Here is a 25,684-nt window from a genome sequence, read left to right on the forward strand (position 1 = left end):
GTTGGATAAGTCAACTGTCAATCGTTTGAAAAATACGAAACGATTGAAAAGTGAGTGACTCAAACTCAACTCAACAGTCAACCCTTTCAAAAGTAGGGCCCACAGATAGAAAAAAAAAAATTGCAGCAATTTTTTGAAAATTTGCCATGACAAATCCTAATGTTTGCAACAAAATTGTCATGGAAAACATGAAAAGTTGTGTCAGTTTTGCGGCAACTTTCCTAGTTTCATAAGGGCAAAGTTACATGCAAAGTTGTCATCTAAATTTGCAACAAAGTTATCATCATAAAGATGAAACAAAGTTGTCATGGCAACAATGCAACAAAGTTGTCATGGGAAAATGAAAAGTTGTGTCAGCTTTGCGGCAACTTTTTTAGTTTCATAGGGGCAAAGTTGTCATCCAAATTTGCAACAAATTTGTTATGGCTCTTTTGTTGCAACTTTTCCAATCTGGGTTGCGAAATAGCTGTAAATAATTTATTCTATATAAGTTTGTGACATAAGAATATTTAAGTAAAACACGGTCAGTAACGGGTTTTTATGAGCCAAGAGAAAGACATTTTCTAGTGTGACCATTAACAACTCATAGGTGAATAAAAAACTTAAGAGAATAAATAGTCAGGTCAATTATTAAACACATTTAGTATGTCAACACCATTTTTAGTTTTTACAGAAATTATTGAATTATAAAACCAAAATCAAAATCTCACTAGGCAGTTTACTAACATTAATTAAATTATACATATATAATGATTCAACTTTGAGGTACTGTATTCAATTTTTCATGCAAAACAGAAACATGAAATATGCGGTTCTTATAATATAGGAACAGAAAACACACTTAAGAGGCCTAAAACATGCCATCTTCTTGTTTTACAGTTTCAATGTGGCTTCCTTGTTTTCCAGCTGAATTCTCCTTTCTGCCCTAAAAATAAATAACAAGAATAGGATAAAGATAACATCTTTAACGATTTCCGAAGACAATTATTTATTAACTAGCTGTACCCGCGGGCTTTGCCCCGTTTAACTTAATAAGTATTCGCATGGCTCATTCACGTCCTGGTTGAAGTTCGTTCGCTACGCTCACTCAACTTTTGGTTGGAAATTAGCTGTTGTCATAAATTAAAAAAAAAATATAGTGCTGCACTCTGTTGGTAATCCTTGTACAGTTGGAGTTTTTTTAGCTAGAAGCAGTTAAGGTGTGGTGGAATATCTTTAAAGATGAACCTATTTGGCTGTAGTGCTATCATGTGTTCATTTGTGTCAAATTTTGACTTTTGAGGTTAAATCAAAACAAACAAACTGGCATGTTGTCAATTAGGCATAGGGGCCGTGTTGTATTAATTTTGAAAAAATGCCCAATTAATATAAAAGGAATTAATTTAGTATATTTAATTGTCTAATTTATTAGAAAACATTCAGTATTTAGGCTACTGCATTTTATAAACCAAACTCGAATCTTGCTTCCTTGTGGCCTATCGTATAATGTTATCCTGTTTGTACGTGGTGAACTTATCTGATTGCATTAATGAATTGTCATCAATACTATAATTAGCTGTTAGTTATAATTTAAATGGACCAAAACGTTAATCTTTAAAGGTTTATCTTGTCATCTCTACAAGAGTATTTAATTTTTGGTCCCTAACTTGAATCCCAAAAGGCGGGTCTATATTTAGATGTTAAGAGATTTCAAAACTAAACGTAAATCATCATTACTGTACGTCCCAACAGTTATTTGAGGTGTATCTCAGTCACAACAACCACGTTATTCTATTAATATAATGATCAAAATTAATTATGCAAAAAGATTCAATATTTGCTCGTATAATTAACTATTTTCAAAGCAACCATCTATATATTAATTTGAAACTGGTTTTCTTTGTGACAGCTATTTTGAGAGAACGGCTGGGCGTAGAAACTCGGTAGGGGTGTCTAAAGAAAGGTATTGGTCTGTAGATGAGCCATCAAAAGAGAAACGCGGTAAATTCCCTCGGGGCTCTGCCCCAGTGGCCTTTAAATTCCCATCCCATGTTATTCTTATGGAGGAAAACGGGGTTTTTGTCACAGCTAATTTGAGAGAACGGCTTTGTGTAGAAACTTGGTAGGGGTGTCTAAAGAAAGGTATTGGTCTGTAGGTGAGCTCTCAAAAGAGAAACGAGGTAAATTTCCTTGGGGCTCTGGCCCAGAGGTCTTTAAAGTTCACTCAGCAATTTTGTTTACTTTACGACCATATGGATAATTTTACACTATTTTTAATGAACCATCAGCTGTTACTGTTAAAATATTCAAAGGTCTACTGAAACTGTCAAAATTAAATGTTTAAATTATTATTTATGATTTTAAATTGATTCTCCACTGCATGGCAAGTTTTTTATAGTTTCAATAAAATGATAAATTTATGATACGTTTTAAATGTTTTGTTCAAAAATCTATGCTTTATTGCTCTTAGAAAATTTTAAATTATGAAATAAGTATGACATATCAATTTCAAAGGAACATAATTATTCCTTATCGGGTTAGCTTATATATATTGTAAGGTTGGCACTTGCCTTTTTTTTTGCCTACTTTCAATTACCATTTATTTTTTAAGTCAAGAAAGAACCCCAGAAATTCATTTATTGGTGTAAAAGTTTTTGATAATCGGGTTGAAAATTGTGTCATAGATGAGTACGTTGAGGATGAGAGCTGTGTTCAAGTTTTGGAATAGACTAACTACGGAGTGTGTTTCATCTATGGTTTTGGTGAAGTAGGTGAACTAATGTCAATTCAGGTATTAAAAAGAATGTGTACAGGGTTTTTGTACACATGTACACATGATGTACACAGAAAATTCGGAAACACAATAGTGTCATCACATCTCATCGCATTTGCATAATTTGTTACCAAGGCTGGACTAGGTCATGGATTTGGTTCCGCAAATGTTCAAGATGTGTGATCAAATTTCCTACAATTATGGTTCATTCCATCAACTAAATACATGCACAGTTTTATGTGATCGATATAGCCAAGACAAAACTACCCCACAAGTTGACAACATGACAATTTTGTTGCAAACATTAGGATTTGTCATGGCAAATTTTCAAAAAATTGCTGCAATTTTTTTTTCTATCTGTGGGCCCTACTTTTGAAAGGGTTGACTGTTGAGTTGAGTTTGAGTCACTCACTTTTCAATCGTTTCGTATTTTTCAAACGATTGACAGTTGACTTATCCAACCAAAACCCAAAACTACTCACCATGCACCTATCGAGCTGCTGAGTGGACGGTTGCCTGTTTTTTTCTTCTTCCTCTTTCGGCAAAAGATGCTCTTTTTGAGTCGACGCCATATTGTAATTACTTTGTTTACTTACTAATTGCAATTAGAGGTTAGGTTTTGGTTGAAATTGGGCGCGTTCTGGGAACATGTACCGGTGCACCGGTGCACCGGTACATGTTCCCAGAACGCGCCCATTGTCAAAGCATAGCAGCACCATAGATTCTCAACATTAGTCAATACATAGTTATACGTTAATCGATTGTTTTCTGTAGAATAAATTGCATTTTAATTTACTGTGTCAATTTTTTTTTATAAAAGAGGTTGGTGGCCTCTTTAATATTAATACTAGACTACTAAATCACGGGTCGTATCCTTATGGGATGTTAGCAATACTTTGAAATAGACTAGGACTAGGCCTACTAACTTAATTGATCTTAAGTTATTATAAGATAACTAGCTGTGTGCCCGTTCTACGCACGGGGATCTTATAGTAGTGAGTTGAATGTGACAAAAATTACAAAATGTGTTGGGTTTTTGGAGATTTGTAACTTTATTTCTTAAGTAGGTAGGCCATGTATTCCATGGAAAAGTACAGGTATCAAGGATCGTCATCGAAAAGTTTGTTATGAATAAATATAGGTAGGCGTACGTACCCAAGAGATGGGCTATGGGCCTATTGGCTGTATGGTCCAGCGATTGCATCACACGGTGAGTAGAAACAGAAAGTGACACATTGGAAAAGCGAGTTTAGCATCATCCGTATACCTCTATTATACTTACAATCACCAACTGCAGTTGTGATTTTTTTATTTTACACTTTAAACAATCGCCATTGAAGCGCCGTCAGTGAGTGGAAACCTTGTTTGTAAGCTATTGGCGACGATCATTATAAGTGTCCCAGTCCTATACAACACTGATTCAAGGTCTTCTTTCTGGTTATCAAAACTGAAGAACGATTTCATACACAAATAATCTCTGGTTCCTGACCTGGATGATGCTAAGTTATTTAATTTCATTTACGGTTACACTATAATATTGCACTTGTGATTAATTAAATCCGTTATGTAAGAAAAACGTTTTTAATCTCACTTTGTTTGGGATTTGCTTTCAAAACGTGATCGGAAATGATTGCGGTATTTGTAAACAACATTTGTAAACATATCAGTGACAGCTAGAAAAAATAATCTTGATCCGAATAGCTGTTCGTTATTTCATAGATGATTATGTAAAAATTGACCGAAAACTTGGCAAAAATCGCACAAAACCCTCTTTTCGAATGTCCGTAAATTTATTTACAAAGTAGTGAGGCCATGTTGTAATGGCTAAAGACACTCTCGCCAATCCAGTGAATACATTAAAATGACTTGGATCTTATGATAGGTACTCTCGTTTTCATGGAGAAGATTGCGTAAAATGTCATCTTGAGTGTTACAGAAAGACAGACAGACAGACAGACAGACAGAAAATAGAGATAAGACTTGTTTCTGCTTCTTTAATGTATAAAACATAAAAATAACCTAAAAATATATAATTCTGAGCAATGTACAGACAAAACTCTAATTTTATTTATATAGATTGTTATTATGATTTATCAAAGATTGTGGTAATGAGAAAAATATCATAATTAGTTTGTTTCAATACCATAATTCACCTAACGAAGGTATCAAATTAATTTAAGTTACGGACGGTGTGCGTTCAGTGCAATGGCAAATAGCCATTTAAGCTAAATACAAACACAATTAAAAATCATGAAACAAAAACCATTGTAACAATTCAATATTTTTACTAATATTTTTTTAATAGAATAATTTACACCAGATCCTACTGTCACAACGACTTTCGTTGTGTAAAATGCACACAAAATCATGACACTAAAGTCTGTCCTAATAGTCCAGTCAAGGAATGAGGTGTAGAGTGCGTGAGCAGGTAACTAAGCGATTCCTTCAGAAACTTGTTCAGGGGGCTTAGGGTGTTAACATACCAAAAGTCCTGACTCCTAGGTGGTGAGCCAGGGGGTGGAGGGGGGAAAAAGGGGGGGGAAAAAGGTACGCATTTTGGGTTTTTTGATTATATCTCGAAAACTATCAACTTTTTGTATACTATAGTAAATTATAAAATTGAAGAAGATTAAATTTTCTACAAGAAAAGTATATAATGTGTTTATTTTGGTTCAACAGATTACGAGTTATAACTTATTTAACTGATATCTTATTAAAATCTTCTTCCATAAGAAATACATGTAAATGAGTATGCGAAATGGGGCGAATCCTATCCGCCCAAATGAAATATAAATGATATTCTGGAAATCTTGACAAAATTTCCAGTAATTTGACACTTTAATCATTAAGATTGATCCAAAATTAAGGCGAGGGCGAGGTAACAAAATTTCGAGTTTTGGTGTTTTTTTTATTGGAAATATAAAAAAAAACCTTAAATCATCCCATTTTTAAACGCTCACCCTCGCTTTAATTTTTGACAAAATTTCATGATTAAAGTGTCAAATTACTGGAAATTTTGTCAATATTTCCAGAATATCAGTTATATTTCCTTTGGGCGGATAGGATTCGTCCCATTTCGCATACTAATTTACATGTATTTCTTATGGAAGGAGTATTTTAATAAGATATCAATTAAATAAGTTATAACTCGTAATCTGTTGAACCAAAATAAACACATTATATACTTTTCTTGTAGAAAATTTAATCTTCTTCAATTTTATAATTTACTATAGTATACAATAAGTTGATAGTTTTCGAGATATAATCAAAAAACCCAAAATGCGTACCTTTTTCCCCCTCCACCCCCTGGCTCACCACCTAGGAGTCAGGACTTTTGGTATGTTAACACCCTAAGCCCCCTGAACAAGTTTCTGAAGGAATCGCTTAGTTACCTGCTCACGCACTCTACACCTACTTTTGGAGCATTCATTGACTGGACTATAAGCCCATATCAGAGCCTCCGACCTGTGTATTGTGCTCCGGAAAACACCCGGCAAATTACAAGGGTTGTCCCGTATACAAGGATGCTCAAAATAAGCAATTCCCTCCCCTTCGGCGAAAAACTCCTGAAAAAACTCAGGAACACACAGGTGACCGAAACTCTAGTGTCCCCGGTAAGAGCAGTTTAATAACTGAAGGGGTTTCGTTCGCACAAGCTACACGAAACAGTTATGAGGGCTGTGACTCAAGAAAGCAAGTCAAAGTCACAGAACAAGAAGCAGGTTTGTCAGTCATTATCCAAGATTCGTTTGCTCGCTTCGAAAGTATGCTATCGAAGCAAGCAGAACAGATTAATACACTTCTTAATCTGTTAACAACAGTCATTTCTCGTTTAAAATGAATATAGTTCTCAAAATTGCTCTTTGGAACGCTAATGGCTTGGCTCAGCATAGTCAAGAAGTTCAATTGTTTATTAATAATCATAAAATAGATGTTTTACTTATTTCTGAGACTCATTTTACGGATAGAAGCTATTTTAAAATTCCAAATTATACCTTATACTCTACAAACCACCCTGACAATACAGCTCACGGAGGTAGTGCCATATTGGTTAAAAACTGCATAAAACATCATGAAATTCCAGGTTTTAGGGAACAGTACCTGCAAGCTTCAAGCATTGTTCTCGAAGACATGCAAGGACCTCTTACTCTTTCTGCAATTTACTGCCCTCCAAGACATGTTATAGCTTATGAACATTTTGACAGATTTTTTACTACTCTAGGGACTAGGTTCATCGCTGGAGGAGACTATAATGCCAAGCATCAAGAGTGGGGTTCACGCTTGGCCACACCAAGAGGTCGACAGTTGCTGAGGGTAATTAATGACAACAATCTAAATCATATTTCAACAGGTGAACCTACTTATTGGCCGACTGATATGAGGAAAACTCCTGATTTATTGGACTTCTTCATATCAAAAGGTATTAATCAAAACTACACTAATATCCAATCAAGTCTCGACCTATCCTCTGACCATTCACCGATAATATTGCAAATCAGCACGCAAGTCTTTCATCAAAAAGCAACTGAACGGTTATACAACAAGGGCACTAATTGGGACCTTTTTCGTCAAGAAGTAAACAAAAATTTAAACTTAAAAATTCAATTACAAAGCAATCAAAATTTAGAAGACGCCATTGGCTTATTTATAACTTGTATTCAAAATTCTGTGAGATCATCAACCCCTGTCCTCCTTATTTGTTGAAACCTGGATTAAGTTACCCTATTTTTGTTAAAAAGAAGATTGCGGAAAAAAGAAGGTTGAGAAGAATCTGGCAAAATAGCAGGAATCCAGTCGATAAAGCAAATTTTAATAGGGCATCTCGAAATTTGAAGCGACTGTTATATGATGTAAAAAATCGCTGGTTTGAGAATTACACCCAATCTCTATCACCTTCCGAAGCTACGGATTATTCCCTCTGGAAAGCTACGAAGCGAATGAAGCGCCCAAAGATTCGAATTTCGCCTATTTTAAAATCTGATGGGAGCTGGGCAAAATGTAACACAGAGAAGTCTGAAGCCTTTGCTCAATACTTTGAGAATGTGTTCAAACCAAATGCGGCAGTAAACAACGAGGAAGAGATACTTGAATATTTGGATGCTCCGCTACAACTTGACTTCCCATTGCAGAAGTTCAAACCATCAGAACTAAAATCAATCATCACCAACAATCTTCATTCTGACAAGGCTCCAGGTTACGACCTCATAACTGGTAAAATACTTAAAGAGCTCCCACGAAAAGGAATAATGTTTTTGACTATTTTATTTAATACAATGTTAAAACTTGAATATGTACCAGATCATTTCAAAAGAGCACAATTGATAGTCATTCCGAAACCTGGGAAGCCTCTTGACCAGGTAAGTTCTTACCGACCCATAAGTCTTTTACCAATAATGTCTAAGTTATTTGAAAAACTTCTTCTGAAAAGAATACAAGAACTTATTGGCGAAGATGTGATTCCTGCACATCAGTTTGGTTTCAGACGGAAACACAGTACCATAGAACAGGTTCACCGAGTTGTTGACGTGATACGTCAATGTATGGAAGATAAAAAGTTTTGTTCAGCTGCCTTCTTGGATGTTAGCCAGGCATTCGATAAGGTGTGGCATGTTGGCTTGTTATATAAAGTAAAAAAGTTTTTATCCCATTCAATTTATAGCATTTTAAAATCCTACCTTCAAAACAGGACTTTCCAAATTAAATATCAAGACGTCCTCACTAACCTACGTCCAATTGAATCTGGGATTCCTCAAGGAAGTGTCCTCGGGCCGTTTTTGTATATTCTCTACACAGCAGATCTCCCAGAAAATGAGTTGGTAGAAATTGCTACATTTGCGGATGATACTGCGGTTTTGTCTGTTCATCATGATCCATTTCAAGCTTCTCTAAATTTACAGCAAAATCTGAACATAATTACTGAGGTTAAATACTTAGGTATCCATTTAGATAGGAAGTTAACTTGGAAAACACACATTTGGAGAAAACGGCAACAACTAAATTTAAAATCTAATCAGTTAAATTGGCTCATCGGAAGAAAATCAAAACTTAGTCTAGAAAATAAATTGTTGCTATATAAAACTATATTGAAACCAATCTGGACATATGGAGTTCAACTATGGGGCTCAGCGAGTACTACTAATATAGAAATTCTCCAAAGATACCAATCGACAATGCTGAGGAAGATAACAAATGCACCATGGTATGTCAGCAATAGAACACTACATCAAGACCTTAAGATGCCTACAGTTAAGGACGAAATCATGACCATGAGTGAACGATATATTACGAAATTGGAATCTCATCAAAATCATTTAGCTCTTAACTTATTAAACAACATGGATACAATTTACAGGCTTAAGAGGCCATCAATTCTGGACCTGCCCTACAGATTTTTGTAAAGTGTTTTTATTGAAAAATTTGTTGTTGAGAGTGCTTAACAGCTATTTTTAATGTTCCAAAGTCAATTTTTCGTATTACATAGTATTTACTTATTGTTCCGTATATAATAGAACAGATTGTAAAGTAAATAAATAAATAAAAAAAAAAAGAATAATTTAATTTTCACTATATGTTTTTTATTTTATCTAAATGTCAATCCCTTTTCAAACCATATATATAGGAATTAATTGTCCACGCAGACCAATAGGTAATCAATTTAATACAATATAATATAGAAAATTTTCAAATAACCTAATTTCATGTAAATATATAATAGCCTATAATTTTGTAACAAAATTGCTTCAAATTCAATATAATTTTATTTAAATAACTTTTCAAAATTCAAATATAGCTCTATAGCAAATGAAATTTGTTATAATATATATGTGTGAACAGCAGTGGCTTACAATTCTCTGTGATAAAGTCAGCATTAACATTTTTATGTGAGTGCAACAATGTATCAAACCTGCATCACTTCCAATGGAGCTGAGCTAGTATGAAGATGTAAATTGGATACTACCTATTTTAATATAAAAATTTATAAAAAAAGTGTCTATATTTGAACCTAAATTAGTGAAATTCGATTGAAAAAGAACCGTCCTGATTACAAACATTAATAATTAAGTTACAACATCAAGAAATTTTGCTGCGAAGAAGATATCAATTTGGTGAGATCACTCCAATAGACATTTCCCCTTTGGAAGCCATTAAAACATTTTTAGGCCTAACCTCTTTGGACATTTGTACTCAAATTCAAAGTCAAGAAACTAATAGAAGCTTAATATTCAGAACTTTAATTAATTCAACCAATCTATAATTTGAACCTATTTTATATTCCAAACAAAATTTTAATTAGGCTATATAAGTTAAAATCACAAGATTAAATTCAAATGCCGCTCGATCACCCCACCTGAGATAAAGATCCTTGCAATAAATTATAACACCTGAACCTTTAGAACTATTGTAATAGGCTTAGCTTAAAGCTTTCATTATTAAATTCATTCCCCACTGATTGTAAACTTTATTGTGAACCCCTTATTTTCTTTTACTATCAATTTTGTATTTTAATTAAATAAATTTAAGTTTCGAAATTGTACATGGAGTTTCCATTGTTTTCTTAATTTTAAGGTTGATTACACCATGAAGGGAACTAAAATAAAAAGATGTGTTCTGAAATAGAGACGAAAAAGCAAACAAATTATTTCGGGTGTACCTATAATAAGCTACAGCCTAAAACAAGTATCCATAGTTAATTTGATGTTGAATAATTGTACAAGGTACGGTACTTTTGCAATCACCAAGAATAAGCAAGACATAACCTCAATCTCTCACGAACGGAGTTGATAGTTTACCTCAGTGTCTCGAAATATGGTAGTAGCTGTTCACCAGTCACCATCCAGAATTTTAAGAGATCGAGGATCGCAAGAACTCTGCATTGTGATTGGTTCAAAATTACGTAATCTGAATTCCGTGCGGTCGACGGTCGTACGCCTACATTTCCCAAACGAGGCACTCAACTAGGCTAGTGATTCCCAACTCACTTCTAAACTTCGTTTCCAAAACAAATCACTCAACTAGTGATTCCCAACTCACTTCTCAACTGTTGGATTTCAAAAATACCAAATCCTGTTGTTGGTTGAGTTGTGTGTTGACGATTGACTCAACTGACAACCATTTCAAAAATAGGGCCCCATGGAAAAATTACTCTAATATGCTGTAATTAATATATCACATTTTGAAAACTCAGAAAGTTGGCGGAGGAGAAAGATTCGTGAAGAAATCCTTCTGTACACACAGTGTGAATATGGGTATGAAAGCGCAGGTTTTTGTCAAGCACAAATCCCAAGAACTTGACATGACCTGGGGGCCCTATTTTTGAAATGGTTGACTGTTGAGTTGAGTGTTGAGTCACTCTATTTCCAATCGTTTCGTATTTTTCAAACGATTGACGGTGGACTTATCCAACCAAAACTACTCACCACCTATCGAGCTGTTGAGCGGACGGTTGACTGCACTTTCTTCTTCCTCTTTCGGTAAAAAATTGCTCTTTTTGAGTCGACTCCATATTGTTGTTATTGATTTAATTTATTAATTGCGATTTAGAGGTTATGTATTTGTTGTCAATCTCTTAGCACCCAATACTTTATGCGATTGTTTTCTGTAGAATAATTGCATTTTTTAATTTTATTTACTGTGTCAATACTAGAATATTTAATCAAGGGTTTTATCCTTGTTGGTATGTTTGAAATAGACTAGGCATACTAATTCAACTTATTATAAGATAATTATTGTTATTAGACCTATGATTTATGATTTAAGGTATTAAAGATTGTGGTGTAGAGAGAAACAATATCATAGTTTGTTTCAATACCATTCACCTAATCTAATAAAGGAATCAAATTAATTTAAGTTACGATATGCTTTCAGTGCAAATGGAAATAGCCGCTTTAACCTAAATAAAAACACAATTAAAAATAACATGAAACAAAACGATGAATGAAACTAAGTTAAGGCGATGTAATCTGAAATAGAGACGAAGAAAGCAAATAATAATGAATTTAGGATATGCCTAAACTCATAATTAGCTACACCCTAAAACAAACATCCATAGTAAATGTTATTTTTAATACTTAAGTTTATATAAGTTAAGGTACTTTTGCAATCACTAAGATTAAGCAAGAAATGACCTCAATCTCTCAAGAATGGAGTTGACAGTTTACCCCGCAGTTTACCTCAGTGTCTCGAAATATGGTAGAGGACAGAGGTAGATTGAGATTAGCTGATCCAGATTTTTAAGAAGAGGTTAAATTGAAGATCGCAAGAACGCTGCATGGTGATTGGTTCAAAATGACGTCATCTGAATTTCGTGCGGTCGTATGCCCTACATTTCATAAACGAGTCACTCAACTAGTGATTCCGATTCCTTACTCACTTCTCAACTGTTGGGTTTCAAAAATACCAAATCCTGTTGTTGGTTGAGTTGAGTGTTGATGATTGACTCAGCTGTCAACCATTTCAAAAATAGGGCCCCTGTTGTCTTGAGCTCAACATCATTCAAAAGGAAATTGCTGATTTAGAGTTTTACACTCCCTGTAGCAGCAAACCTACTACATAATCCTATACTCTAAAACGAGCAATGTCTGCTTGTATGTATGCTTGCTTGCAAAAAGATCCCGAAAACGGCTCCGACGATTTTCTTCAAATAATCTGGTAAATAGTTTATTTTTGGCCTAAAAACGAGCTTCATGCAGTTATATAGAACTCCCAACAAAAATCTAATTACGTAGAAAAACGAAACTGAAAGTTACATTTTTTTAACATTAGTCTTATGAGTTGTTAAGTAACCATGTTGGTTGAATTAAATAACAAGGAAAAAGAAAACAAAAGACTTAGAAGTTGTAGCCGTAGCACGTGTTCATAAAGCCCCCCACACACTACCAGACCAGACCTACAGACCAGACCGTCTGGTCTGGCGTCTGGCACTTGTCTTATCGTGTGTGGGGCTGTCTGCAGACCGATTTTCTCGGACCAGACGGTCTGCGTGTCTGATGGTTGAACCCTCAGACCACAGACGGTCTGAGGTTCCCCCACCACTATTTTTGTCTGGTCTGTGAGTGTGTAGCGCTGTCTGTCAGACGGCCGACCATCGTGACAGTCTTCATCCATTTGTTTGAGTTCTCACCACGGTCTCTCGATTACGAATGTTTGACCGTCTGGTCTGGGAGTGTGTAGAGCCGTCCAAGACAGTCTGGTTGCAGCCAGACGGTCTGGTCTGGAGGTCTGGTCTGGTAGTGTGTGGGGGGCTTAATAAGCCAACTACCCACAATATACTGGCAAATTACAAATACAGTACAAAAGGGAAAGCATCACTTGCTACTATTGAGCAAAGATTATACTGAAGACTACTCGATAGCAAGCAGTACGAAGTGTGGGATCTGTTTATGACAATTAGATTAAGGTATTTGCAATCAAAAAATGCTATGGGAAGGGAGGAAAACAGGTCCGTGACATAGGAAGTGATAAAGGAAGTAGTAAAAGCGAGCAGTCTGTAGTGTGGGGTGGGAACTGATAATGACGATTAGATTATGGTATTTGCAATCCTAAAATGCTATGGGAAGGGAGGAAAACAGGTCCGCGACGTAGGAAGTGGTGAAGGAAGTAGTCAAGGCGAGCTGTCTGGAGTGTGGGAACTGTTTATGACGATTAGATAAGGATATTGGCAATACTAAAATGCTATGGGAAGGGAGGAAAACAGGTCCGTGACGTGGGAAGTGGTGAAGGAAGTAGTCAAGGCGAGTAGTGCGGAGTGTGGGAACTGTTAATGATGATTAGATGATGGTATTTGCAATCCTAAAATGCTATGGGAAGGTAGGAAAACAGGTCCACGACGTAGGAAGTGGTGAAGGAAGTAGTCAAGGTGAGCTGTCTGGAGTGTGGGAACTGTTTATGACGATTAGATAAGGATATTGGCAATACTAAAATGCTATGGGAAGGGTCGAGGAAAACAGGTCCGCGACGTGGGAAGTGGCGAAGGAAGTAGTCAAGGCGAGCTGTCTGGAGTGTGGGAACTGTTTATGACGATTAGATATGGATATTGGAAATACTAAAATCCTATGGGAAGGGAGGAAAACAGGTCCGAGACGTAGGAAGTGGTGAAGGAAGTAGTCAAGGTGAGTAGTCCGGAGTGTGGGAACTGTTTATGACGATTAGATAAGGATATTGGCAATACTAAAATGCTACAGGAAGGGAGGAAAACAGGTCCGCGACGTGGGAAGTGGTGAAGGAAGTAGTCAAGGCGAGTAGTCCGGAGTGTGGGAACTCTTTTTGACGATTAGATTATGGTATTTTCAATCCTAAAATGCTATGGGAAGGGAGAAAAACAGGCTCGCAACGTAGGATGTGGTGAAGGAAGTAGTCAAGCCGAGCTGTCTAGAGTGTGGGAACTGTTTATGACGATTAGATTAAGGTATCTGCAATTTTTAAATGCAATGGGAAGGGAGGAATACAGGTCCGCTTCGTAGGAAGTGGTGAAGGAAGTAGTAAGGCTAGCAGTGCTGAGCGTGGGAACTGTCTGTGGCAATTACATTAATGTGTCTGCAATCAAAACATGCAATGGGAAGGGAGGGAAACAGGTCCACGACGTTGGAGTGCTGAAGGAAGTAGTAAAGGCGAGCAGTGTGGAGTTTGGGAATGGATTTATGTATCTGCAATACTATAAGACTGCTTTCAGAGCAAACTAATGATTTCCCCGAGCAAAGCTCGGTCCCCAGGTACTGTTAATTAAATTGAATCAATAAATTCATAAAATCAATTCAGGCAAATGGAAATTTGCTTAGTCGGCAGGTTTGCTGTGTTGGGGGTACGTTAGTTATCTATGCTCATAACAATTATAATAATTGAAAGATTGAATTGTAAATATTTATTTTCTATGCGTATGCAAGGACGTCGGACGAGGTAAGATTCGTAAATATGTAGGCTGACAAAAATGTGTTGTGGTGACATCTATAATCTTTTATGTTGAATAAACCCAATACATTAATTTATTATTTTTGAACGAACAAGACTTTGAAAAACGCAAACATGACACAAATTACAGTACGTTTTATTCGTAAATTAATTAGTCCATAGGCCAGGATTTTGTACCAAGTTTTTTTGTAAATATTTCAAAGCCAAACTAATTTAAGCAACCCAACCAGCGTTGCCAATTCGAGGGTAATTACCCTTTTCGAGGGTAATTTGGGTCTTCGAGGGTATTTTCGAGGGTAATTAATTTTTGAGGGTAAAAAAGGGTATTTTGAACAACCCGAGTGTAACATATATTAATACAGTAATAATAATTAATTTATGTTCATAATTGTTATTTCTCTATGGAATGTGTTGCACAGTCGCCTGATACATGATTTATGAGTGTTTGTACGATCTATTAGTAAATTAATTATATACTCGACGTTCCGTACCCAAGGGCATCTATATGCTTCCACTTACACACAAAGCCTTGGAACTTAGAACAGTTCCTGGGATAACAGCTATTTGTTTAATAGCTTCAATCTATATCTTTCTTGAACCAGGTCAGATAGTAGTTTTCAACAGTTGCAGTTGCGAACTGTGCATTGTAATAAATGTGAAGGTGTTCCGGTGTTTGTTTATTTAAGTTAATTGACCTGAGCTGCTTGAATGAAAGTCAATATTATGATTAATGAAAATGAAATTGCTGCGAGCATTGAGTGTTCTGAAGCTAAAATAAGTATTGACAAATTGATGTGTATGCATGAATTATTTACCAAGTGAAGTTTTAACTGTTTACTTAATCTATTTTTCCGGATTCCTCAAGAAAGAGTGAAATTGTTAATAAAGGCCTAGGTTAGGTTGAGCTGTGTGAAAATTTTAGATTACAGTTTCACTCACAGGAAAGCTGTGAGAAGCTAATACACATCAGAAGCAGAAGTGCAAGTCACAGTTACCTCGGAAAGTGCTCCAAGAGCAGCAAAAGCTTACTGCGCATGCACAAGCTGAGGTGCCCATGGGTGCGGTGCAGAACTCGAGTGTAAACTAATATTCCATTAATTTCTTGTAATTTGTTTATTTTCAACACTTAAATTTAATAAATTGTTTAACTATTCGATTTTCCAATACAAAATCAATATAATTTATATTCGAAACAGGGCCCAATAATGTAAAAACTTCTAGTTTCGCGACGTTGGTGGTTTTCGAGGGTATTCGAGGGTAATTTTGGGTAGGACTGAGGGTAATTTGCCAAAAAGGGATTGGCAACACTGAACCCAACCAACCAAAAACCAAAAACCATCCTAACTCACCTCGCCGCACTGACTGATTTTAGTGATATTGAATAGACGCCATTTTCAATTCTGTTAGTTGGTTAGTTGTTAAAATTCTACCAGTGAATACAATTCGAATTTTACGGCTGATTGTTGTTGATTACTAATGCATTTTTAGCAGTGTGTTGTGTTATTAAACTTTTATGGATCCCATTCTGGGCTGGTTTCAGCCAGAACAAGAAGGACCTGCCAAAGATCTTTGGTCCAGAATTTGGGACGCCCATACAGGGCTAGATAATTTAAAAATAGGGAGTGGGAACGAAGTTAGTAGAGGTCAGGATTTAATTACATTTGATAATGTAGGAAGTAATGATTGTGGAGTGAAACGTGCGCAGACAAACAATTTGAATAACAATAATTCTGTCTCAGTCAACAGGGCAAGCACTTACGCCATGAATAAGAATCGAGCTACCTTGATAGGAGTTCATGGTGGTAACCCTTGGCGGACGCCCAACCGTGTCTACGACTGCAGAGGGATCATCGGGTAATTTATATTTACGTCATTTTTACTACTATTTAGTTTCAGATGGTAACTTACTCTCAAGATTTAAGTTTAATTAAGGAACATTTGGATCCGGATATAGGCCCTAGCTTACAATAGGCCTAAATCTGTTGGAAGCCTAAGTTAGGCTTTGGCCTATGACTAGTAGGCCTAGTCCTACGCTTATTCATAATAGGCCTAAGTTACTGCATCTGAGAATCCTAATTATTGTGTCACCCTGCTTAGATTAGACCCTCTTTTGGGATGCTTAGGGTAGGTAGGCTAAGTTATTGTTTTGGAAGCCGGGGTAATAAGAGACATGAGGGGTAATAAGAGACAAAAAATAATTATAAGTTGTTGTACCTAGGTACTAAAAAACGGAAAATTCTGATAACATAGGTATTCAATAATATTAACCTTCATTTTTTATGTCCTATTGAATTTTTGGCTTACCCCACTGTCTCTTATTATCCCGTCGGGGTATTAACCCTCCGAGTGTTATGTGTCGAAAAACCGACACATAGGCTACCGGTAACACACTTTGTGTAGGTAGTGTTTTGTGTAGATTTTTCGACTCAAACACTGTTTACGTCGAAGGCTCTATGACTGACAAAATCGAATTGAACTGGATCGAGTTAGGTAGGCTATCGTTTTATTTGGCAGATTCTAAGCTTTCTCCCGAGGTCTGTCTCTAAGCGCTTTTTTTTCTCGAGCCGATCATAATTGTAGCAGCAGACAGCTGACGTGCGTTTTTGTAAACAGCTTGGATGTGTTTTATTACGTTTAAATTATCATTGTTTTAGTGTTAAAAATCAAAAGTAGTGATATACGTGGTGCATTATAAGAAGATTTAAGTGATTTTGAAGGGCTGGTTCCTGAAGAAGTAGCCTAGGTAGTGATATTGATATAAATTATCAGCCAGATTCCTAGCTATGGTTAGGCTATGCATTCTTAGCTAAACGCTATCATAGATAAATCATACTCCCTTAGTAGATTTGTCATCCTTATGGAACAGCTGAAGCCAATTTTATTGTTTGTTCTGTACGTCCAACTGTAGAGGTTATGTTTTGTTGATGGTGTCAATCCGTTTTTTGTTAATATCACGATCTCAGTTTTGCTCAAAGCAAGCGAGAGACCGTGGTCTTTCATCCATGTGTTAATAGTACGCATAACTCGGTTCAGCTTTAGCTGAGCCAGCTCAACGCTACGTGCAGCTATCAAAACTGCAACGTCGTCCGCGTACCCAACCAAAACTGCATCGTCGTCCGCGTACCCAACCAAAACAGTTTCCTCAGGCATTTCAGACCTCAGGAGGCTGTTATACGCGACATTCCAGAGGTCCGGGCCGAGTATGGAACCTTGGGCAGCACCAGAAGTGACACTCATCGTCCGTGGGCCCTCTGTAGTGTCATACTAGAGGAGGCGGAACCGGAGAGAATACTCTATGATACGCATGAGGTATGCCGGGACGTGGAAGGTGTTCTCCAGAGCATCCAGCATATCGCATCACCTCGCCGAATTAAATGTGTTTCGCACATCGAGAGTGACGAGCAGCACAACCCTTCGAGAGTAGTGGTTAAAATCCTCAGCTCTCATCACGGCTTGCTTCACCTCTTCAACAGCGTCAACCTTAGATCGCCCCATCCTGAATCCATAGGTCCCCTCCAGCGACCACGGCTGAATTCAGTCGGGAACGTATCAACTTCTCGAGGACTTTTCCAGCCGTATCCAACATACTCAGAGGTCTGTAAGAGGATGGCAGGTCTGGGTCTCCCTTCCCCTTCCCAACAAGCACAAGCCCAGCTGCTTTCCAGCACGAGGGGAAAACTCCTTCGACTAGGCAGGCGTTGTACATGCACATAAGGATCAAGGGGTTAATAGTCAAAACCTTTTTGAGAACTTCGCCGGGTACCCCATCGGGTCCAGGAGCCTTATTTTTCTTCAGGGATAGGACGGCCGCCTCCACCTCTCCAAGACTGAAAAGTGGTACGTCATCCACCCTTCCGAAATCCCGCAGTGGGCGCAACGTGTGAGCCGGGAAAAGGGACTCGACTATCCTCTCTATAGTGGCCCCATCCATGACGGAAGGTGGAGAGCGGGTGCCAAGTTTCTTGGTTACCAGTTTGTAACCCAAGCCCCACGGATTGGAATCGATATCGTCCCTTAATGTCTCCCAGCAACTGCGTTTACTCCGGTTGATGGCTCGACAAAGAGACCTCCTAGCCACTCTGTAAGCATCCGACTTACGACGTCTGTCTACAGGTTCTCTGGCCCTGGTAGCAAGTCTTCTGGCTCTCAATGCTGACCGACGCAATTCCGCAATCTCGGCAGTCCACCAGTACACAGGTCGCTTATTGCACCAGGATCTCTTGCGAGGCATAGACTCATCGCAAGCGGAGACGATTAGTCCCATCATGGATGTAACAAGACATTTTTACTAAAACCAATCACCCACCTAGTTAATTCTTCTTTGATATCCGGTATATTTCCTGATAAGCTAAAAATTACAAAATTAAAACCACTTAAAAAAAGGGGGACAGGCAAATGGTGTCAAATTACCGACCGATAGCTTTGTTACCCTCTATATCTAAGATTTATGAAAAAGTAATTTATAATCAATTGGTAACATTTTTTGAAAATAACAATCTGTTTGACAACTTTCAACACGGGTTTCGCAGAGGTAAATCAGTTATAACTGCTGCCACTGATTTTATAGAATCGGTCATTGATAGTCTGGATGGTAAATTTAAGGTAGCGGGTTTGTTCTTAGACCTGCAAAAAGCATTTGATTCAATATCCCATGATTTATTAATTTCAAGGCTTAGTACCTTGGGTATAGAGGGGACTGCTTTAAATTTGCTTAAATCTTATCTCTCTCACAGAAAACAGTTTGTTGAAATTATCTATCATAACCGTAAAAACTATAAAATTCCATATCAATCTTATACCACTGACTTAAAATATGGGGTTCCACAGGGATCCATTCTGGGGCCTCTTTTATTCATTATTTATTTAAGAGATTTTCCGCAACTTAGCAATTTAAGTAAACTCTGCTTGTATGCTGATGATACCAATTTGAAAATCATAGCCTCAACAAATGAAGAATTAGAAAGCAAGGCAAAATCAGACATATGCGTTTTAAATGATTTTTTTAACTCCCAAAATCTAAATCTCAATGTGGATAAAACAAGTATCATAAATTTTCAAACTCGAACTACCAGAAATCAACGTCGACCGATTATTAAATTTAATAATAAAACCATTGAAGTTAAGGATAGTACTAAATTTTTAGGATTAGTAATAGATAAAAGACTCAATTGGAACTGTCATGTTGAAAAAGTACTTTCAAAAGTTTCTTCTGGATTATATGCCTTAACCAGATTAAAAAACTATTGCGAAATAGAAACTTTGAAGTTGGTTTACTTTTCATACATACATTCAGTGATTTCATTTGGGATTTCCCTTTATGGCTCAACCAATAAGAGAAACTTAAAATCTATATTAAGAATGCAAAAAAAAGCTATAAGAATAATTTACAACCTTCCACCTAGAACTTCTGTTAAGAGAATGTTTAAAACAGAAAATATAATGACAGTTTTCGGTATGTATGTTTTTGAAACAGTGGTATCTGTTAAAAACAGATTTCATGAAATAGAGCTGGTTGGAAGGAAACATGATTATCTTACAAGAAATCGAGGCAAGTTAGCATTAAGTCCTCATAAATTGCGCCTTTTCGAAAAAAAACCCAAATACGCCGGAACAAAATTCTATAATAAACTTCCAAAGGACATACAAGCAGAAGTAAATATAAAAAAATTTAAAAATAAACTTAAGAAATTTCTCATTAGCAGGGCTATTTATTCATTTGATGAACTGTAATTGACTTTTCTTTCCCTAATAATCAAAGTATGTTTTAACTGTTAGTTTTATGTTCTTTTACAATTTTTCCCATTTACTATAAGCATGTATGTTTTATTATAACTTATAAGAAATGTGACACTATTCATGTATATATTTCTAATGTACTTGATGAATAAAGATAATTTGAATTGAATTGAATTGAATTGAACTAACACCTCTGCATGAGCCACGCTAGTTGCGGGGGGAACCACCGGTGTTCCTCGTAAGATGGCTTCATTGAATTTTGCCACGTCCAATTTTTTAATATTTCATCGAACGGGCACTTGACGAAACGCAGCTACTTGTCTCTGATGACCATCCAGGACATCAAAAATAATGTACTGGTGGTCACTGCCCGTGTAATCCTCCAGAACTCTCCAGGCTCTGATCCTTGGCAAAAGGGACTCAGATGCAAGGGTTGTGTCTGGGATCGTTCCCCGCATCCCAGGGTGCCGGAGAGTTGGCGTGTTTCCCTCGTTGACGACAACGAGTCCCGCTCTGGCAGCAAAGTCCAGAATGTACTTGCCCTGGGAATTGGTGAGGGTCATTCCCCACTCGACAGCCCTAGCATTAAAATCCCCACCCATGACGACGTGTCAACCCCTGCAACACAACAGGGGCACTCCCAGGCACTCCCAGTGAGTTCGTCGGTCACCCTTTTAGTCGCCTCTCACGACAAGCCTGAGAAGGCTGCGGTGCTATTCTAACCCGGTACCGCACGGGATTATATTTCAAATATAACACATGTTCGAATATAAATAAACTGCATGCTTATGAATGTTTTTTTCTGTACAGTATTCAATCTATATGAATTAAAAATCGTGTTAAGATGCCAATGAAACAATTACACATTAAGAAAACCCATTAACCACGGTAAATTGGATATTTTACAAGTATTTTTACAACATAAACACGTTCACGTAAATAATTTGGAAAATAAACTACATGCTTGTTTTCCAACACTTGTTAATATTATAAAAATGTTTTTTTGTACCGTTCTTGACTCCAGTTATTATCTCTCAGTCTATGAGTGTTGCATAGTAGCAACTCGCAGAGACGCTCGGAACTAGGATGACTCATCGCTCTCCCCACCACTTATACGGGCTACGCCGATTTTCAGGTGGATTCACTTCACTCGCCCGAAGCCCTCTGTATTTCTAACCTGTGCTCTCTGAGACATAGGCTACGCACAAAAATACAGAACTTAATTAGGGAATTTGCTACGTTTTAAGCATAACAAAGTACATATAAAATTAGTATTTGAAATCTTTGTTAATGTCATCAAACTTTATCATAACAGTTTATATTTGCCTGGACCGAAGATGTCCCGAAATGCTGTAGAAATGACTGCTTACTATATGAAATGAAGTACTATAGACAATTTAGATTGGCAATTTATAGTAAAAATTACCAAAATAGGCCACGAACTATTGATACATAAACAACTTAAAGCGTTTAAACAATTCGTGATGGTTTGCTGAATAAATGTTTTTAAATGTGCTATCGTTTTCTTAGCAAAAACTAACATTTTGGAATCCAGACAGAAAAAGCAAAACTTATACCGTCAAAACATGAATTAAATTGAATACGCCTGTAATAAATAAGGTGCAACACCAAATAAATATGTATAGTTAATGGTAGGAACAGAAAGTGACACATTGGAAAAGCGAGTTTAGCATCATCCGTAAACCTCTGTTACAATCACCCACAGTTAATATGCTATCCACTGGACATTTTATCCTTGCAGATTATTACCAAGTATTACTCTCATATTAACCTCAAGTATACAAAATGTTCTTTTGTAATTTGTTGCAATAAATTCTTGATTCTTGATTCCACCACACTTTACACAACCGCCATTGAAGAGCCGTCAATGAGTGGAAACCTCGTTTCTAAGCTATTGGCGACGATCATTATTATTTAAGTTTCCCAGCCGTATACAACACTGATTCAAGGTCTTCTTTCTGGTTATCAAAACTCAAGAAAACTTTTTTACACAAAGAATCTCTTGTTCCTGATCTGGATGATGTCTAGTTATTTAATTTCATTTACGGTTACACTATTACGCTATATTATTGCACTTTGCAATTAATAAATCTGTTATGTAAGAAACACGTTTTTAATCTCATTTGGTTGGGATTCGCTTTCAAAACGTGATCGAAAATGGTTGCACGGTATTTGTAAACATATCAGTGATAGCTAGAAAAAATAATCTTCATCCGAACAGCTGTTCGTTATTTTAAAGATGATTTTGTTATGAAAACTAAACGAAAACTTGACAAAAATCGCACAAAACTACATTTTTGAACATCCGTAATTTTATTTACAAAGTACAGTAGTGAGGCCATATTTTAAAAGACTAAAGACACTCTCGCCAATCCAGTGAATACATTAAAATGAATTGGATCTTGATAGGTACTCTCGTTTTCCTGGAGAAAATAGCATAACATGCCATTTTGAATGTTACAGACAGACAGAAAGACAGACAGACGGACAGAAATAGAGATAAGACTCATTTCTGCTTCTTTAATGTATAAAACGTAAAAATAACTTAAAAATATATAATTCTGAGTATATTGACGTGTTAAATTTTGTGTTAATTGATGTGTTAATTTTGTCTGTACGAGTACAGACAAAACTGTAATTTTATTTTAGACTCCGCAAAAAAGAACTAACTTTTAATTTTTTCCACAGACTCCATCAAGAAATAGAAGAGTTTTATCAATACATGACCCCAACTGAAGAGGAACACCAAATGCGCCTCGGTGTTGTGAAAAAAATTAAAGATATAATTCATCAGCTTTGGCCGAAAGCAGTAGTAGAAGTCTTTGGTAGTTTTGCTACCGGCCTTTATCTACCTACAAGGTGAGTCACATTTTTGTGCTAATGAGATAGGCTATGCTGTTTACTGAACAGTTGGCCTATTCAAAGGTGTTGGCCCCCAAATCTTAGAACTAACCTCCAGCAAGTTAATTAGTGTTCAAGATCCTTTAACATTGTTATTAATTAGTGATGGGCGGATCCAAGAAAATGTCGGTACCGGATCCAGATACACACTGTCATAAGGGCGGGTTAAAAAAAACGTAATTAACAGAATGCCAATTTAAATCATACTGTTTAAAATTAAATTGGTAATGTATAAAGGTTTATATATCTTATATATAGAGTAATCTCCAGTTGAGTCCATAATACCTCATTTTTTGGGGACACTAAAAGTTTTCAAAATAATAAAATGAAACTTTGTGCTAAGTTTGCACGACTACCAAAAGGGTATCTGTGTATATTTTACTATAGTTCGGTCTTGAGTATGCTATATCGTGGTTTTTTCACGCAGCATCCAATTTATTTATACCTGGATCACCTCTTGTTGATCTCTTCTTTAAATTCATTCCAGGTCCACAGTACTGATAGGTGGGTATATGAAGTTCTACAGGTAAAATACCCTTTGTCTGTGTACAAGAAGACTATACTGTGTTCTAACTTAGAAAAATTTTTTATGGGGAGTCTTGACTTTTTATTCACCCTGTATGTACACAGATTATCTTCTTGTACACAGACACAGGGTATTTTATAGTGATGGACAAGACCGCAAACTTCGAGATTTTTTTTATCTCAAAGCATCGGGCGGGATTAAAATACTAATGGGATATTTTCGAGACGAGATTATAGGCCGTTAGCTAATCATCCAGGTACAAAACTAAAAACTAGAGGTGTGCAGATATCCGGAAAGATTCGGAAAGATACGGAAAGATACATGCCCTTGCCATATTAGTTATTTGCTTCAAGAGACAAACACTGAGACATGGCCTTGCCATATAAGTTTTTTTGCATCAAGAAACAAACACTGAGACATGGCCTTGCCATATAAGCTATTTGCATCAAAAAAACAAACACTGAGACATGGCCTTGCCCTATAAGTTATTTGCATCAAGAGACAAACACTGAGACATGGCAAGATATAAATACGAAGGCATGGCCTAGCCATATAAATTGTTTGCATTAACATACAAGTACAAAGACATGACCTAGCCATATAAATTGTTTGCACCAAGATATAAGGTATACACTGAGACATTGCCTTGCCATATAAGGTATTTGCATCAAGAGACAAACACTGAGACATGGCAAGATATAAATACGAAGGCATGGCCTAGCCATATAAATTGTTTGCATTAACATACAAATACGAAGACATGGCCTTGCCATATAAATTGTTTGCATCAAGATATAAATACGAAGGCATGGCCTAGCCATATAAACTGTTTGCATTAACATACAAATACGAAGACATGGCCTAGCCATATAAATTGTTTGTGCCAAGATGTAAGGCATACACTGAGACATTGGCTTGCCACATAAGTTATTGCAACATCAAGAGACAAACACTGAGACATGGCATTGCCATATAAGTTATTTGCATCAAGAGACAAACACTGAGACATGGCTTTGCCATTGCCATACAAGTTATTTGCATAAAAAGACAAACACTGAGACATGGCCTTACAATATAAATTGACATTGCCTTGCCATATGAATTGTTTGCATCAAGATACAAATACAAAGACATGGTCTAGCCATATAAATTGTTTGCATCAAGATACAAATACAAAGACATGGCCTAGCCATATAAATTGTTTGCACCAAGATATAAGGTATACACTGAGACACTGCCTTGCCATATAAGTTATTTGCATCAAGAGACAAACACTGAGACTAGGCCTTACCATATAAAAAGACATTGCCTTGCCATATAAATTGTTTGCATCATGATACAAATACAAAGACATGGCCTAGCCATATAAATTGTTTGCATCAAGATACAAATACAAAGGCATGGCCTAGCCATATAAATTGTTTGCATCAAGATACAAATACAAAGGCATGGCCTAGCCATATAAATTGTTTGCATCAAGATACAAATACAAATGCATGGCCTAGCCATATAAATTGTTTGCATCAAGATACAAATACAAAGACATGGCCTTGCCATATAAATTGTTTCCATCAAGATACAAATTCAAAGACATGGCCTAGCCATATAAATTGTTTCCATCAAGATACAAATACGAAGACATGGCCTAGCCATATAAATTGTTTGCATCAAGATACAAATACAAAGACATTGCCTAGCCACATAAATTGTTTGCACCAAGATATATAAGGTATACACTGAGACACTGCCCTGCCATATAAGTTATTTGCAAAAAAGTCGACACTGAGACATGGCCTTGCCATATAAATTGACATTGCCTAACCATATGAATTGTTTGCATCAAC

General features: G+C 36.5%; 1 protein-coding gene across 1 annotated transcript in view; it reads left to right on the forward strand.

The window, feature by feature from the left end:
- Positions 1 to 16,048: 16,048 nt before the first annotated feature.
- LOC129004743 (non-canonical poly(A) RNA polymerase protein Trf4-1-like) overlaps positions 16,049 to 25,684 on the forward strand; it is a 44,104-nt gene continuing 34,468 nt past the window's right edge. Inside the window, exons 1-2 of the mRNA XM_054433350.1 lie at positions 16,049 to 16,510; positions 23,102 to 23,272. Of these exons, the coding sequence (XP_054289325.1) occupies positions 16,170 to 16,510; positions 23,102 to 23,272 (512 nt within the window). The 5' untranslated portion in view covers positions 16,049 to 16,169. The remainder of the gene's footprint in view (positions 16,511 to 23,101; positions 23,273 to 25,684) is intronic.

The sequence above is a fragment of the Macrosteles quadrilineatus genome, unplaced genomic scaffold (assembly GCF_028750875.1).
Source record: "Macrosteles quadrilineatus isolate MER2022 unplaced genomic scaffold, UCM_ALF_1.0 Scaffold_11__1_contigs__length_5352618, whole genome shotgun sequence".
NCBI classification, from domain to species: domain Eukaryota; kingdom Metazoa; phylum Arthropoda; class Insecta; order Hemiptera; family Cicadellidae; genus Macrosteles; species Macrosteles quadrilineatus.